The 17,976-nt window shown below is 38.0% G+C and overlaps 1 protein-coding gene across 1 annotated transcript in view; it reads right to left on the reverse strand.

Moving 5' to 3' along the window:
• Window positions 1-13,235, reverse strand: part of NUP107 (nucleoporin 107) — a 24,775-nt gene extending 11,540 nt beyond the window's left edge. The window contains exons 1-12 of the mRNA XM_017822076.1: window positions 13,133-13,235; window positions 12,293-12,378; window positions 11,418-11,507; window positions 9,405-9,520; window positions 7,476-7,611; window positions 6,847-6,950; window positions 5,073-5,200; window positions 4,704-4,752; window positions 3,405-3,476; window positions 2,836-2,924; window positions 1,905-1,983; window positions 850-963 (exon numbers count right to left, since the gene is read on the reverse strand). Coding sequence (XP_017677565.1) covers window positions 850-963; window positions 1,905-1,983; window positions 2,836-2,924; window positions 3,405-3,476; window positions 4,704-4,752; window positions 5,073-5,200; window positions 6,847-6,950; window positions 7,476-7,611; window positions 9,405-9,520; window positions 11,418-11,507; window positions 12,293-12,378; window positions 13,133-13,140 — 1,071 coding nt within the window. The 5' untranslated portion in view covers window positions 13,141-13,235. The remainder of the gene's footprint in view (window positions 1-849; window positions 964-1,904; window positions 1,984-2,835; window positions 2,925-3,404; window positions 3,477-4,703; window positions 4,753-5,072; window positions 5,201-6,846; window positions 6,951-7,475; window positions 7,612-9,404; window positions 9,521-11,417; window positions 11,508-12,292; window positions 12,379-13,132) is intronic.
• Between the last annotated feature and the right edge of the window lie 4,741 nt (window positions 13,236-17,976).

The raw sequence follows: 17,976 nt of genomic DNA on the forward strand, positions 1-17,976 counted from the left end.
AGGAAAATCTCTAGCTTCTTTAAAAATGTGAACATTATTAAAATAGTTAATTTGTGTAGATTCTACTGTGTGAGAAATAAGCACAGAGGATCTTAAACTCAAAACAACAGAAAGATTTCAAAGTAAATGTCATTCATTTTTTTTTCGCCAAACTTTTTAGTTTTTCAGTCAGTATTTATAGCAATGCGAGAAATGTGCTACAGCTTCATCTTTGTTAGCTTAAACAGCTACTACACATCCTTCTGATAAGTTTAAAGTGTTGTCCTGTTGCTTATATGTATAATCCATCTCTACTTTTCCATTTGACTTAGAACCCCAAGTGAAGCTGTGAATTTATATTCATGTTCGTGATGCCCTGCAGCAATATGCTCACATTCCCATAATATCAGACAACGAATAGATGTGCGCCGTATTGGAACAGAATATGAGCAAATAACCATATTCCTAAGACTAAGGTCTTTGCAACAAGACTCTCAAGTCCTCTTTCTCTCCCTTTACTCAATTGCCATTATATAAGCATGCATGATAATCCACTGATGATTATAAACACAGTTAGGAAGTTCTTTGAAACATTCTGTGTGTTTTCTGGCAGCATTTAGTATCAAGCCACAAGAGTGAAAAAATATTGTCAAAAAACCCCAAAGTACATTTTTTCCATAACATCTACTCTATGCCCAAAATTACTTAACTAAAAGCAAGATTTCATTAAAATGCTAATTTAGCACTCAATATTGACAACAAATTGAAAATCATCACAAGCCAAACTTAAACAGACATTTTAGTATACAGCTTTTCATTGGCTTTAACAGTAAGGTATTTTAAATCTTACTTAATTAAAAGTTATGCTACCTCATCTGTCATTCCTGCTCTGATGAGAGTGAAGAGATACTTCAATAACCTTGCATCATCTTCTCGGTCCAAATCATCAAGTGGCAGTTTCTGTCGTATAGGAGCATCTGGATCCTGGGAGAAAAGAAGTCACCACTCATCCACACAATGCCTATATGTCTCTTCCATTAAATTCCTGCCCTGTTTTATAATTTGGAGTAATTTTTTCATGTCAGCACAACAATCTGTACAATGCATGTAATATCGAGCATGATATTTTTCAGTTTTTCCTCTCTCATTTCTTTTATTCCTCTTCTGTCACTGTTCCTATTGAAAGAAGCCAATGCAATTTATTTATTCCACTGCCTTGTTATTTGCCCTAAACTTCTCATCTTCTCATCTTCCAGGTCTCACCTTCAAACATCCTTTCCCCTTCCGTCTATCCATCTACCACCGTTTCTCCTCCTCCCCCTTCTATCTGAGAAGGCTTTTTACAACAGCGGCACTCAATTCTATTTAATCCAAACAGATTTTTTTAAGCCACTCAATACCTCAGATCACTCCCCAATTGAATCAATCTTCTACGACTGCTTTGCTGTCACTGGGGCAGTTCATTACCTCGTTCTGCCGGACAGTACTTTCTTTTCTTGCCTTCTCTCCTATTAGCTCTTACTATAGTAGCTCTCAAAGAATTGTTTCAGGACTTGGTTTCATTGTACTAGTCACTGCATAAAGACAGAATTCCCTTATTTGTAATGGCTCCATTGGCTCCCAAACATTTTTCTAAGCTTTTCTGGTTAGGAACATGAGTATCTTTCAGACATAAAAAGTCATAATAAAGCCCTTTACTTCACGAAATAGGCCACAAGTACTTGTGATGGGGGGTGGGGATATGGAAGTGACTCCTGAAAGAAAACAGAAAACCACAGTGATCCCAGAAAGAACTTTTGAGGTGCCCTGCCTCACAATTTCTGTACTGATTTTTAGATAGCACAACTATCTAAGAATTGATGGAAAGCTGTGAAAATAGCTCTAAGATATTTCGAAATCAAGCCTTATTTTTATCTAATACTTACCAACTCTGTTACCAGAGCTCGAGAACTTCCAGTGTATGTACTTGACTGTCGCTGCTTCAGGGTATGCAGTGTGTTATCCCTGAAAGCAGTGGAATGTTTTACAGAAAAATGTTTTTTTTTAGCAAGCATCTTTTAATAAGACACAAATATTGAAAGATATTTTTTCTTACATGGAATATGTTTACAGAACAGACACTTGGTTTGGTTGATTTATTATGGACTGTGCTACTGTTGTGAAAATGCAACATTTCACAAGAGGTACAACATTGGAATCAATACACATTTCTCTGATTCCTTTCAAAAGCATTGGAATCAATACACATATCTCTACTTCCTTTCAAAAGCATCCATTATTTCAATCATTCGTGTATTTAACTATTAATTGATTTCTGCATAAGAAAAATTTCCCATTAGCATTCACTATAAATTCAGTCAAGGACAGAAATTCAGCTTAGGATAAACATGATTCCAAAAGCCTACATTCACTGGCCATTAAAAGCAAGTTTATAAAGGTAGTCTTTGGTCTTTTCTGCCAAATCCATCAGTGATAATAAAGATGACAATAATGGCTTCTAGTGAAGGGTCATAAAGGGACAACAAGTACTTAAACAAGCAAAAATTAAAGCCAGACAAAGAAGTGACCACCTGAGAAAGACATAAAAGTAATCCTCATCTATGTTAAGATTAATTTAAGTTGGTTTGATGGTTTTTCCTTCCATCCTTGCCTCCCAAAATGCAGTAACTGACTTCTGAGAAGATATACTTCAGCAGACAGGTAAGAAATCTCAATTTTTACATCTCTGACTTTGAAGAAAAGAAGTGAATGCAATGAACAACTTAAAAAACCCACTTCTTTCCAAGAGTGATTCTGTGAATGTGAATCTTACACTTGATGGGAGCATGTATATAATTAAAGAAAGTCTGAACTCACCAATATACTGTTTTTGCATAAAACTCAATATTATCGGAGAAGTCCCCAATTTCATCCTTAGCAATGCTCTCTAGCCAATCTACCACCAGCTGGAATAAAATTAAATTGCATTTTTAAAGTAAATATGTAACAAATAATACTTTTACTGTCTTCCTCTCATTTCTGTATCTATTTGTTATCTATTTGGCAACCAAAAGGCATACAAATCCAGAAGACTATTTCAGTTGCATTTTAAGTATCCAGTATGAAGGTTGTTGGCACTTAATCTCTATTTCTCATTGGATGCTGCAGTTTACTACAGTGCTATTTAACAGTTTATTAATCACAATCAACAGTAACAGACGCTGCAACTGGGAACAGCTCTCAGCCTTTCATTGTGCCCAAGCCAGACTGAAAAAACATCCTGACCGTTAGAAACTAGAGAGCATTATTTTTATGCATACAAGGAATACTACACTTGAATGAATATAAAAAAAAGTATTAGAAACAACTTCAAAAAGTGCATAGAACATTAGTGTTATAAACATTTAATCTATTTTCATTCTCATATTAAAAACTTTCTATCATACCTGACTTTGTCGAACAAGTGAATCTTTCTGAAACAAGTTGTCTACGTTTGTTTTTTCACTAGCAGTTAAAACCTGTTTAAGAAAAAGCTGATAATTACTTCATGGAAAAGAAAACTACTGCGAAAAAGGAATATCAAACTGAACACATAGTAATTCATAAACTTTCTACAAGTTCAGTATGCTATCTCTCCCCTCCCCCTTTTTAGAAAATGGATGACACTATCACTTGTTTTATTTGGATGATCTTTTACATCCAGTTACACTAAAAACTGTAATAATGAGATTCAGCATATAATTCACAAATTTATGACCACAGAAAAATTCTACACTGGCTGCACTCATATCATCCTAAATCCCATTTGTTACTATACATTAAAAAGATGAGATTTTCCAAGATCATGTGCACATTTAACATAAACAAGTGTGAAAAAAACAAAAAAATAAAACTAGAGCCCTGATCCTTCTATCTGATCTCCTGCACTAATTTAACTTCCATTAGACTTGCAATAAAAAGAGAACAGGAGATGCATTTTTCTAAATTACACAGATAAGAGGAGACTGGTTTTTTTTGGCACAACAGTGTTTAACAGTGACAACTTAGCACTGGGAATTCTAGAGTAAGCTATTTTATTTTCAAGAAGAAAGCAACTGTGATCACAAATTTTACAAAGGCAGAGTCTTTTTACTTATTGTTTTGTCTTCCTAAGCAATTCTGGCAGCAAAGACTGGAAGCGCTGTATTGACATAGACAAGACGACTACAGCTGAAACAAGAACGCTAAAAAAACTGAATTTCTCTTGAAATAAATTGTAGTCAGAATTGCAAAGGCTAGACAGTTTGAGATCACATGCTCTTCTTTTAGCCAAAGCAAAATTATCTCTGACCTATGGGAACATTACAGCTACTGATGCAGCTTTTAAAAATAAATAAATAGTTATTTCTAGTGAATTTAGGTTTGTCTTGTGCAGAGCCAGGAGTTGGATTTAATGATCCTCGTGGGTCCCTTCCAACTCACGATATTTTATGATTTTCCAAGTGTATGTGGAATATTTAGGGAAATAAAACAAACAATAGTTTAGAATATTTTTTTCACTAGCATTCTCTCTTTAGAACTGAATATTTAGATTTACTCTTCACAATATACGAAATAATTTATATTTGTCTTGAAAAAAATCAGTCTCATTTTTCACCTTTGAATTTTGAGATTCTAAAAGTACAATAAAAGCATTTAGCCTGTATTTTGCTTACTTGGCTTCTTATGACACTTAAAAAAAAACAACAAAAAAAGTCCACACTCACTGTGATATCAAATGCAGTTTCATCTTCCAGTGCAGACTGTATTCTGTCTCTAGAAATAAAAGTGCAAAATGTTAATGATTAAAATAAAGCTGAGAAAATTTAACAGAATGCATGAGTAAAAATACTTTAAAAAATTTACAAAAATGTTTAAAAAAATTACTAGAAGTTGCAAAGGTGATAAGAACAGTCCTCTAAAACTTTCGTTTCTATAAATAGATAATCAATAGACACATATATCAGAACCTAGTTCCATAAACAGCTTGCTAATAGGTACTTAATTGCTTCACTCCCTATGTATAAACTCAAACAAAACATATCCAAGAAAGTCATCTCTGAACAAAAACATAACACGCTTTTCAAAGGAATTACCTATAAAGCGAGGACAACAGTCTCCAAGTTACCATCTCCTGCTTAAGAAGCCACAAGACACTGGCAGTTTTGGAAAACTTTTGCTGTCCAGGAGTTGCCCGATAAACTATTTTCCCCAGTATATTCACCTGTGGTAGATAAATTTATACATAGTTAACATTGCCCATCAGTGTAGTTTTTTTCTAAATGCTTTCAACAACCGAGTTTCATTACCATCTCTTCAAAATAGGTAGACAGTACATTGTAAATTCTCTTAATTAGTAATAAAAAAACCCCATTAACACAGACTAGAGGATATAAACCAAGAAAGTGGTTGCAGCCACCAAAATCCCCAGCTTTTTTCCCATATACGTCAATATCAAACATTAAGTTAGCCCTAATGGTATTTGTGAGAACATTTATGCATTTATCCATGCCTGAAAGATACTTTTTCCTTTCTAGCTCTGTTAAATGAGGGAACCCAATCTGCTGGTTACCACATAATTTATAGTATCACCACAAAAAAATTCTACTATTTTTTCATTTACTATGAAGAAAACTACACAATAAAGTCTTTTCCATTGGTAGCTGGTTCCAGAGCTCCTACTACTTCCAAGAAGAGTCCCAATCTCTTATATTTTAGGGGTACCCAATTAATTGGGCATCAATATAGTCATTGGTTTTCAAGTGGGAGGTAAACAACAGATTTGGAGAAAAGGAATACGTGTACCAGTAAGATGCAAGAGGGGAGCACAGTCTTCTGTTCTCTTTTACTACCACCCCCCCCCCCGAAAATATGAAGAGCTTATGGCTGCTGGGAACCACTGGGCTAATCTGAGGATACAGCTGAGAAGCAGCACGATAGCTTAGGGCTGTCCCTCCACTCCCATGCCAAGCCCCACCAGCAACATCCAAGCTACACCTTAGAGCAGCATCTTTCACTGTACTCTTGTACATCCTTGGCAACATACAGTCAACTCCCCTCAGTTCCACATGGCTTAAAACACCCACTCTATTATACCCTGACCTTGTAGATGTTATCCATATTCTCCAACAGGAGTTCCACTATCTCACAAAATAATCAAGTTCACATTTATTTTCCTCTTGTCTGCTTCCTACCTGAGCACCTATACAGTTGTGGTACATGCCTCATCAAAGATCTCAGCATTCTCTATCTCAGCCTCAGTAATAAATTTGCACAAAAGATGGCTAGTAACCCTCCATTAAGAACAAATTTTCCTAGCACAGACATAGGTATGAAGTCTCCTAAAAAAACTTAATCTGCACACCTCTCTTGTGATCAACACTTACTGACAGAAGCATCATAATTTCTTCCTTTCAGATTGTCAATCCCTGCTGATTCTGAACTGACAATCAAACAGCCAGTCAAATGAAGAACTGTGTCTAAAATCAGAGACCTCTATGGCCAGCTTGTTAGTAACGTAGCAGAAAACTTAAAGCATCATAAAACAATGATTTTATTTATTTATACCTGAGAAAAATAAGTACATTTTAATCCATCTTATTGACATTAAGAAAAACATCTATACATCTGTTACTGTGAGTTGCCACTTGACACTTGCAGTGGAGTGGCAGCCAGATGACATTTTTTAGTATTCAGCAAGCTACACCACGGGTATTTCTGTGCCAAGGTAGTGTATGAAGAAAGAGTGATGTTCATCATTGAGTGATACTCATGACTCATAACACTGCAACCAGCTGGAAGATTTAAAGTATGTTAAGCACTGTGAGTTCTCAGCAATACTGCTTTGAGAAGGGCAAGTAAACTACTTACCTGACTGTTACAAATATTTTCATACTCATCCACAAGATCAAAAATGGTAGTTGAGGTATGCTTCAGGAAGGAATGCAGAAAATCTGAGTACATGCTCATAGTAGCTAGGACAGATTTAATAAGAAAGCCATATTAGTCAGATGCAACTTCATAAAAAAACCTCAGCAGATTACAAAAAAATCCTTCTGATGACAAGGCATCTCATCTTTCATAAATTTAAATGAGAACAATGATGATATCAACTATTTAGATCCGATAAAGTCATAAGAACTTATCAGCTAAGACAGCAAGACAGACAGAAGCTATGAACTAAGTAAAATAATTATAAAACTTTTGCTGTGGATATGTCATCTGCAAAAGTTTTAAAAGCAAACTCATTTGAGTATCTCCACAGTCCACTAATCCAGTTGTGTCTGACATCACCAGAGCATCCCATTTTTTCCATCAGGTTCGACAGAAGACACAAATTCGCAAAACTCCAATAAACTGGAACAGCTTAATTTTCTGAACTTTTTCAACTAGACTGTTTTTGACTAAGAAATAGCAGCAAAATGATAGAGAAAAAAACCTAAACATATAAATTTATATCCCACAAATAAGATTATTATGAAAACTCCAGATTGTCTCACCAGCTTCCCCGGGATCATCCTCACGCAACAGTACAGCACTCATAGTGACATCTTCTGTCATATTGGACAGGTCTGGATTTACAAACATTCCTGTCTGCTGAGGCGAGAGTGCCATTGTCCAGCTACTTTCATCCAACTAAAACCACAAGAACATAAAGAAAATAAATCGCAATCTCAGATATTACAAGCCTAGCTCCACGTTTTTACTTCAATATGAACGGTATATAAACAGAGAATCCTAAAAAACTAATGTGAAATAACTGCATTTAGATAAGGTGCAACTATGACTTTAACAAACAGCTCTGAAAAGATAAATTTTAATCTGGAAAAAGAAAAATCCCTTTTTTCCCCTGAAAATAACTAAGATGGAAAAGTTAATCTAGTACACCTACCTACTTTAGAACATCAGGTATCACTTTTCATCATAAAACAAATAAATCACTCTAAACTTTCATATTCTATTATGCTAAATGCTTAGCTAGTCTTTCAAAGTAAAAAGAACACAATATTGATCAGGTTCTAAAGCAGCTGTGAAAAGTTAAGCAAAATAGCTAAAATTTGAATCAATCATTAACCCGTCTTTCAACCTTCTTGGTGGATTGCTCACAACCATTTGATAAATTGCAGCAATATGTTTAAAATAATAGCAAGTATCAGAATATTAAAGGAGGAAATAAAGACATACCTATACTTTGTGGGGAGTATTTCAGGTGAGGTATTGCATAACATATCTGACACCAGAGCAGCAAAATGACCAAAACAGAAGACTGACTGTACATATACTGCACTGACAGGACAGCTTCCTAGAGGTGTTTCCATGCCAGCAATTGCCTTCTCAGCAGCAATTAATACTATACAAAGACTTAGAGATGTGCCGCTGGCTGATTCTTTTTCTGGACTCTTATTTCTACCCCCAGTATTCCTCTTGCCTGATCTCTCTCTGCCATTAATCCCCTCTAGCCAACCAGAACAGAATAATATAGTCCTCCCTCCACAGAGTAGAAATAACAAACACAGTTCCAGCAAGATCATATCAGGTCTCTGTGGGAGATACAAAAAGGGCTGATGAGTGTTCTTATCTACCAGCAAGTAAATTTCCACAAGTAAAAGTCCTTTTTCCTGTCACCCTCCTCTGAAAGCCTTTGTCTAGTCTCAAATTTCCCCTACTAATCAAAACTGGATTCAAGTCAGAGCACTAAACGTTAACCTAAAAACACATTCCACTCACCAAACATTAGCTAAAAGAGGCTCTGAATCAGAGGAAAAGTACCAGTGCTAAGAGCTGTAGACATGTTGATCAACTAGGCCCTAGAAGGTGATAACTTACAAAGAAACAACTAAAAGGGAGAATTAATTAAAATGCATATACAGAAAGACATCTAAACTTCTTTTAAGTTAATTTAAAAATAAACAGATAAAATACTTCAGACATCCCTACTGATAACTTTTCCAATCAATGTTTTTTCAAAAACATTGAAGTAGAAGATAATCAATGTCCTCTAAAAAGTCATCAGAAGAGCTTGTTCTTTGAAATCCAAACTTTAACACCTAAATGAAGCCTAATACTGGAAAGTGTAAAAATAAGAAAAATTCTCAAGTTTTAACTTGCTGACATAGAACAATTATCTTTGAAGAATTTGTAAACAAGCAATATCAGGATTTTTTGTAGTCACAAGCTGATGTTATAAGGACCACTTTAACACATATGGTGCGTTGGGAAAGTCCTTAAAACCTCCTATTATTCTTCACTGCATCTTCTCAAAGAACAACACAGTAATAAATAACACCAGCAGCAAGCAGCAACAGTAGTACTAGGAAGCTTATACCACCCACAGTTTGTCCTTGGTGCAAACAACACAAATACTGTAAACTAGTTGTTTCTCATGTTTCACAGGAACAAAAGAGAAAAAGATGCTCTAACCATCTTACCATGGACAGATTGCCGAAAAGCCCAGAAGTTGGTAGAATCAGAGGAGATTTCCCTCCTGTTCCCAGGATGGCAGACATATCTGATGGCTTCATGGAGCTCCGATGTAGTGCAGTACCTGAAAGAGAGAGGCTTATATGTGACACACCTTCAGTTACTAGAGTTCATTGGTAAACACATATGAACACAAAGAGCAGTGCATCTCCAGTCACTCTTTCTTGGAAATTCGTCTCCAAATCCTTAAAGCAAAAGGCAACCACAAATCTGCTCTACCAAGCATTACATCTGCTCCAGACACTTCTGCACATCAATCCAGTGCCTAGTGTTCCCAGGAATATCTAACTCATATAAACACTGCTTTGCAAGATAATAAATACCACATCCTATGACAACAGGGATATCCACCACAACAGACCCTTCTACAAACCAAACATCACAGAATTTCCATCAAGACAATAGCTACTTTGGTCCCCTTATCAATCACAAACAGCTTCAGAAGCCATCTAAAAATACTGATTGCATCAAGACAGTGACAGACAGGAGCTGTGTCAATAGTGGCAGAGGGAATGACATTTTGGTAGCCAATTTGGGGAGAGGAGTGCTTGTACAACTTTCAGCAGCAGTTCCTGGTAATAAGACAGCTTCAGTCAGCATTGAGATCACTAATATTTCCTTTTGGTCTCCTGAAATCCAAGGCATCGAAAAATGCCCACAACAGTATATACAACCCCAAAATAAAGGGCATGTCCTGGGTCTCCATCAGACTCCATCCAGTTTAGATGCAAAAGATCAAATGCCTATGGCACTTTTCTTTTTTTTTTCCCTCCAGTGCCTAAGGTAAACAGAACAGCAGAAGGTGCAGCCATCCTCTTGGAGCTTGATGGAAAACATACTGGCTAGATGATGACAAAAAAGAGGAATTCCCAATATGAATGCCTGAACGATGACAAAATAAAGATTATAGGAAGAGACTGTGACAGGGAAAGGGGAGGTAAGCCCTGGTGATGACATGGAAATGTAAGGGAGGGGCACGTTTCTTTATTTCAGCCACAACTAGTGAGGGAGGGTCTAAGAAGATTACAGACCTTTTCACAGTATGTTTAGCATCAAGTCAACACTGAGAACAACAATGCTGACACATAAGTAGCTTCTGCTCAAGAAGAAGGCTGATGCTAACAGCATTTATCTTTGCTGCTGGCTGCCAAAATAGAAGCCAATCGATGTTACAGTAAACAAGAACAAGCAGGGGCTACACAGAACTTTGCAGGAACCTTGCGAAATCAGGAAGAATCAGTCTCTCTGGAGCTTCATATCTTTGCACAAGTGCCAGTTACAGAAGAATCCCCAAACATGCTCTTAATATGGGTCCACTGATGCAGAACTTGGGATGAGACTGGGAGGTTTCAGGGCAACCTGACCCTAGCCACCATGTGTGGTTCCACAGCCTTTCTGTAAGGTGTGCTAATTTCTTCTTCTGCTAGTGGAGAGGGAATAATTAACTGATCCAACCAATAAATAAATATGCAGAAAGTCAGCAACAAAATTAACCTGTCAGAAAAAGAACGATAGAAAAATATCTGAAGACACACTACAAAACAGACAATCTTGAAGAATCAGAAGCTACTACAAAATCAAAAGAAGGCTGCAAAAAGAAGGAAACAACAAACTGCTCACTAAATCAGAGACACTGAAATGATACCTGACACATTCTTATGCCAAACAATGAAAATGAAGCTCAAACCCACTCTAAAAACTAAAGGGCAAAAATTCATTGTTAATCAGGAATAGCATAAGCAAATAACTTATGAACATAAATGCTGCCTGCTACTAGGTGTTTTTGTCCATTTTCAGAAATGTGTTTAACTGCAAAATCACTAATCCACTAATCAACTTTGTGGGCCTTCACTGGACCCATTACAGCATGTCCATGTCCTTCTTCTTATGAATTGCTATTAATTATGAAATACGAGTGCGTAAGTACTTTAACTAAACAGTAAGAGAGCAAGCAGTCTTACCTGGCTGGTGAAGCAACGAATTAGGAGTTCGGGAAAGAAACTGGCTTCTGGGTGTCATGTTTCCAATAGTGTCATCCAGGGATGTGAGAACTGATTAACAAACAAGTTAAGAAACACTCTCCTAAACATGCTTTTGGCTCTATTCTAAATGATTTGACTACTTGGAAAGGAAAAATGTTATGGAAATTACACCTCTTTCGGAGTAAAACAGAAAGTCCCATTCATAAACCTGAGCTAGGTCACAAAATGTTTCACCAGAACCTTAAGGGTGGAGGGCTAAAAGGGACACCACAAAGCAAAGTTCAGAAATACGAACAGAACAGGTCTGGGACTCCTCACAACTGCTCAGAATAAAGAGAATCCTTATGCCCCATAAAGAGCTGCCTTATGCTACATCAACCACAACACAAAAATCTGAGTTTAAATGAATTGTTTAAAAAAGTTCTCTCTTAGGTCAAGGTCCTCTGTTGCACTACTTTTCTTCTTCCTGTCAGCAACTAGGTTCAGTGCTCTAGGTATGATTTACTAAGAAGTAGTTGTACAAATGTTTCAGCAGCCTGCATTATTAGTGTCCAGGAACATCTGGATTTCTAGGCATGAAAATACCACACAGAAAAGAAAACTGACTAGAGTAGGGGAAAATATGAGATAGCTCAATAGCAGAATTTTGGCTGCAGAATACCTCAAAAGTCAGATAACAATTTCACATTACATTCTTCATTTTAAAGAGTTTACAGTAAGAGTTACTTACTGTATATTCAAAAACTATTCTCAACATGCTTAAAATCATAGCAGTAGTAAAAATATATACATCTGGTGAACACAGCAAGCAGCAGTTAAAGAGAAGACAAAAATTCTTTACAGAAAAAGGATACTAGAAACTCTTTTCTGAGAGCCTTGCTTACGTCCTGATCTGACCATCTCTGCCTCGAGTGGTGATAACATGTCTTCAAAACCATTTCTAGAAAACAGCAACATAGACAGAAAGCAAGCAAGTGAATTCAAGTAGAAAATACAAGATATTTTTGTTGCATCAAATTAACTCCACAACTAGGAAACTTAAAGTGTTAAGTCATCTCCAACTCTACTACTGATGTCCAGTTTCCTCTGCAGAACATCTAGCACTGCTTATAAGGTCAGGGAAACGACCTTTCCTGAAAACCCACACTTTGTTCCTTCTGCACGACAACAAACCTTTTTAATCACTGTTAAAAAGGAAAAAAAAAAAAGAAGAAAAAGGCTAGTAAGAGATACAAGGTATGAAATTCAATTTGGAACTGAAAAATTAATTTGAAAGAACAGCATGATTTCACTGTTTGATTTTTTCTTCGGATACACGCAATCACTACAGATTGGAAATATTCACGTGTCTTGCAGAAGAGAAGGAATCCGCTCCCAGTTACTCAGACGCGGAGGAGCCACTCCCGGTGCGCTGGGAAGGCACCGCGGTGATGCCTCAGCAGGCCTGGCAAAGGCCTGGCCCCGCGATCCCCGAGCAGTTCACGGCTCCTGGTTAATCCATAGATATACTGAAGAAGCAGCAACCACGCTCCAAGCTCCCGGGTGACACAAAAGCCCCCCGTACCCTCAGCAGCTGCTCCCGCCCCGCTGCGTCTCGCAGCCCGCGCTGTGCGCGCCCGCTCCGCTGGGGCCCGTGTCACACACGGCACAGCCCCGGGACGGGCACCGCCCGCCCCGCGCCCCTCACCCCTCACCTCTCCATGGCAGCGGCAGCGGCCCCGGCCCGGCTCAGCGCCGGCTCCAGCCTTCCGGGCTCCAGCCTTCCCGCCTCCGCCAGGGCCGGCCCGCGCCCCGGAAGGACACGGCCGCCTTCCGCCCGCGCCGCCCACGAGTCCCGCCGGCGTCGGGGACCGGGCACCGCCGACAGCGAGCACCGCCGGCCCCGGAGCGGCTGCGCGGGGGCCAGACAGGCCGTGGTGGGGACGAGCAGTAGCGGCGAGACCTGCCCGCCCACCACTGCCCGGCCTAAGGCTGCTGTCCTCTGTCAGTCCCCGGCATCCCGTGTTAAGGGACAGAGCTTAAGAAAAACCCCGTATTTTACGTGTCTGGTGCTATTTGCACTAGGGAAGGGCTCATCAGACGGGCAGAGTGTTTCATACATACGGCTAAAGCAGTCTGCGTCCCAGCCTTTGCAAAGACGAGTTTGTTTTCACCGACTTACAAACCCGTGTCTGTTTCTCTGCCGTTTCTCCCAGTGTAACTCAGACTGCTGGCACCAACTTTAAGGGGTAAAGTGACTACCACGCAGGATCACTCACACCCTACCTGCGTGGACAAACTTATGAAACAAAGTTATGAAACTACCTCTCCCCTTCCTTCCCAAAATGAAGTTTGCTTTTTAACTAGAGAAAAGCACTGTTACTACTCTAACAGTACAAACGACCCTGCTACTGACTGTAGTTCAGGAAAACCATCCAAACACACTTGGAAGTGCTTGGGTAAATTTAGGGCTACAGCTACAGTGGGGTACTTTAAGCAAATTATATGTTAACATTCCTCAGAAGGATACATCTGACAATGGCTGCAAAAGACAGCAGAACTGCAAGACGTGAAGTCCCACAACTTGCTTAAGATGCTGATAAAATGCCGTGGCACCCAAGCCTGGGGTCTCACTGAAGCTGGTAGAGAGCCTAACTTCAGGCAGTTTCACAAGAAGAAAGCTGATGAAGATATGCAGAAACACAAGCAAGCAGGAGACCTATAGAGTGGATTAGTCACTCAGGAAACGTGATTTTGGATTAAAAGAAAATAAATATATGAAGATGCCCTTCTATCTTGTAGACTACCATGAAAGCACAAGCGAAGGCAACAACCTTCATTATAACAGAAAACTAAAAGAGCACTAAAAGAACTATTCTAGCCTAATTCAGTACTACATATTTAATATAATTTCTCTCTCAACACATCCTCCTGAAACAGTGTAGCCTTACTGTCTCTGTAGTGCAGTGGCTAATGCACAAATGCAGAGTAATTTGTGCAGAGTAATGCACAAATTACTATCTGGTTCAATTATTTGCCAACAACTCACACTCTCAGGGTAGCCCTGCCTCAGGGCAGAGAAGCATAAACAAATGAGAAATGTAACCATGAAAGAGAAGATGCTTCCTTTGTGTGCTCTCTCAGGTTTACCCAAAGCAAAATATATATGGGTGAAGGGAAATTAAGAGGGCAGTATGCATGCTTTTAAAAAACCCCAAACCAAATAAACCTGTTAAAAGTATATAAAAGATTGGGGGCCTTGAGAGAACTTCTCTTAGTATGTACAGCCTCTCTAAGTACAGAATAGGGAAGCACCTTAGAGGCTCCAGAAGGTGTGTTTTCAGGCAGTACTTTTTGATTGGCATCCCACTTCATATTTATCTACTGAAAGGGAAAGGAAAAAGGAGAAAAAAAAACCTGACAGTTTCATGCAAGCATCTTATGCTTCCAAGAAGCAGAAGGGAATGCAAAATCTTCAGTCAGTGATATAAAGGACTCTGAATTCAAATTTATAATTAAAAATTACATCTCCATCTTAAGTTTCACATATTTGCATCAACACTGCTCTTAACTGCAGTTTTGTTACCAGAATATCAGGGGAGGTAGCCATGTTCCCTACTTAGAGGCAGGACAACCAAAGCAAGCCCAGCAGCTAGCATCATTAACACAGGCACCTCACACGTGTATCGTCAATCCCTAAGGTTCCTCTGCTCTCTACCAGTTTTCTATGAAGTTAACAGAGTCTACAGGATGTACTAGGTTAATTTTGACATAATATATCCTGAACTTTAAACAAGTAAAGTCAAAACTCCAGTTAACTTTCAACAAAATATGTTTTAAGACAGCTCATGAATCAAATAAATTGCTCCAATATATTGCAAATAAATTGCTCCAATATATATGACATCTGCATGTATAAAATTGTAATTTTAATTCAGAACTACCAAAAGCAAGAGCTCAAAGTTCATGTGCAATGTGGGACAGCAGCACAACTGCATTCAGTACAAAGAAAACTATGGAACCTATGCTATATCCTGCCTTTTTGTAAGAGAAGGAAAAAAGCTCATGGTTTAGCCCATCTTTCCTTAGTTGAAACACGTTCCTGGAAGTGTGTAATTCTTCACTTTTTTTATTTAAAAGCAAGGAAGCCTTTTTTTAAAACCAATCTCAAGCATTTAACTAAAGTGTTCATGTAATTGCTTAGTATTTAAATACCTGTGTTGAGACTCAAAATGTTCTCTCAGGGTCTTACCTAAACAAATTGATTCCCATGCCTGCTTCTATTGAGGCAGTTCATCCAAACCCCCTTTTTATTGAAAAGGAAAGAGACAAATTTTTAACTTTCATTTTATTTGTGCCTGAAAATCATGACAGTACTGCCAAGGGTCTTTGTTGCTACTGGGTGTGTTACAAGCAGTAAACCCAGTTTATGAGAGCTGGGACTTCACATGTAGATTTTGTACTTCGTATGGGAGTGAAGCTACTGACTTCACCCTGCTAGATTTGGAAGTACTAGGTAAAAATGCCACATAGCATAAAAAGGTAAAGTATACTGATGAAAGAAGGAACTAACTTCCACTATAGTTTCACTCACTAACCAAGACTGCAGAAATGTCCCATCGCTTCCAGTTTATGGTAGTCAAAAGACATTTTGTGAATTAATTAGAAATGACAGTGTCTTTCAAAAGAAGTAGTTCACCCCAGCCACAACCTCAAAGAAAAAAAGCCCTGGTAGTAGTGACCTTTCTTAAAACAATGAAGCTGTTGAGCTTGTTGTACAGCAGAACTAGTATCTCTTGAGACTGAAGTGAGGCAGTGCAATTACAAAGACATTCTCCATTTGAAAATCTCTCCCTAAAGAGCAAATCTCTCCCTAAAGAACAACTCCTTGAAAACAGGAAGCCACACTCTCCTTGATGATTCAAACTTCTGAAAATAAAAGGCTTTGGAAGGTATTTAAAAAAAGCAAACAAACAAACAACCCCCCAAAAAACACAAACACATAAAAAATGCAGCAAAATCCACATTCATCTGTTTTTTGAAGCCCAGATATTGCAACACTGAGAGCAAAATCAAGACTACAAAACAACTTTGTTTACGGTTCCACACTAAGAATGTAAAGTTTTCCACAAATATAAGCATCTTTCCAGAGTTTACTTCATAGAACAGAGAATGTAAATTAGGTTTTAGGAATCCTCAACTTGTTCATAAACCTTTCAAAGAAAAGCATAAGGTGCTTGAGATTCAAAGAAAGAACCTAATTTGATTAAGAGCTCTGCTACTCTAATGCTACTTTAGCAAACAGCTTACAGCTGCATTTTGTTACATATTTGATCAACTTGTTATTTGCTTTCATTCTCCTTCCCATACACAGGCAAAATAAAAGCTATAAATTGAAGTATAGCCTGATGCCATTGGGACAGCAGTTTCAAATCGAACAAAAAGCTTTCTGTCTACACTGATGCTTGGCTGCATTATCAGATTACAATTCAAAAAGTGCTGCAGACAGCGGTACATTGACTATTTTTGACCATTCACATTTCTATTGTTTATATGTCTAAACTGAAGTCTACCTAGAACTAGTACAGTACTGTGGCCAAATCTCTCCCCCTTTAAGTTATTTCCAAAACTGGCAAAGATAAGAAAACTTCGGAAAAAAAGCCAAGCAGTTTGATTCCAAACTCCTCCCATCTCTCATTTCTAGCATCACAGTATCAGTACATCTTATGAACAAATGTAATATTTAACTCTACAATACTTCCCCAGAAGTTAAGTTCTCTTATGCAGGAGAGCAGTAGTAGTTTGAGCTTACAGGTAGTTCATTTGGACATGTGAAAGCATCTTCCAATGTCTCAAAATAGTCTTCTATTAGGCAAGTAACATTCACTTCACAGAATAATATGAGAATGAAAAAGGGCACTAGGAACAAGGTGAGGTATAAGAGGAAATTTATACTGCAATGAAAGAGTCCTAACATGAAGAGTGCAATTCCATTAATTCTTTTGTATTTCAAGACGTAAACATTACTTTTTCCATAAAAGGGTCAGACTTTAAATATTGACATATACCAGTTTCAGATTAGGGAGGAAATAAAGCAGTCACAACCTTTGTGTGCACTGTAAGCATAAGCTAACTTTACAAGCAGTAACACGTGTATTAACACCGAATTTTAAAAAAAATTACTATGTTAGTTCTCTAAATGTGAATTATGCATATTTTCATCCAAAGCTTTATGAGAAGTGTTCTGCTTCTGTACAGGTAGTTCAAGCATGAGCTTCTTAAGCATTGGTACACAAAGCAATTAGCTTGAAGACATGTTAAAGTTCATTCAAGAATTTCAGCAGACAGAATTCTTTTCTAGAATTGGTAACTGCTTACATAGTTCCAATTCCTGTGGGGAACTGGATGTTCACTTCCTCAGTGGGAACAGCTTCTTATGCCGCACTTATTTAGATATGAAGAGAATTTCCATGTTTTACTTTATGCTTCATGTCCATCATTTCCTTAGCATCATTCTGTCATGCATCTTCCCTTTAACAACCAGGACACTGCTCCCTTG

This window comes from Lepidothrix coronata, unplaced genomic scaffold, assembly GCF_001604755.1.
Source record: "Lepidothrix coronata isolate B3197 unplaced genomic scaffold, Lepidothrix_coronata-1.0 Scaffold95, whole genome shotgun sequence".
NCBI classification, from domain to species: domain Eukaryota; kingdom Metazoa; phylum Chordata; class Aves; order Passeriformes; family Pipridae; genus Lepidothrix; species Lepidothrix coronata.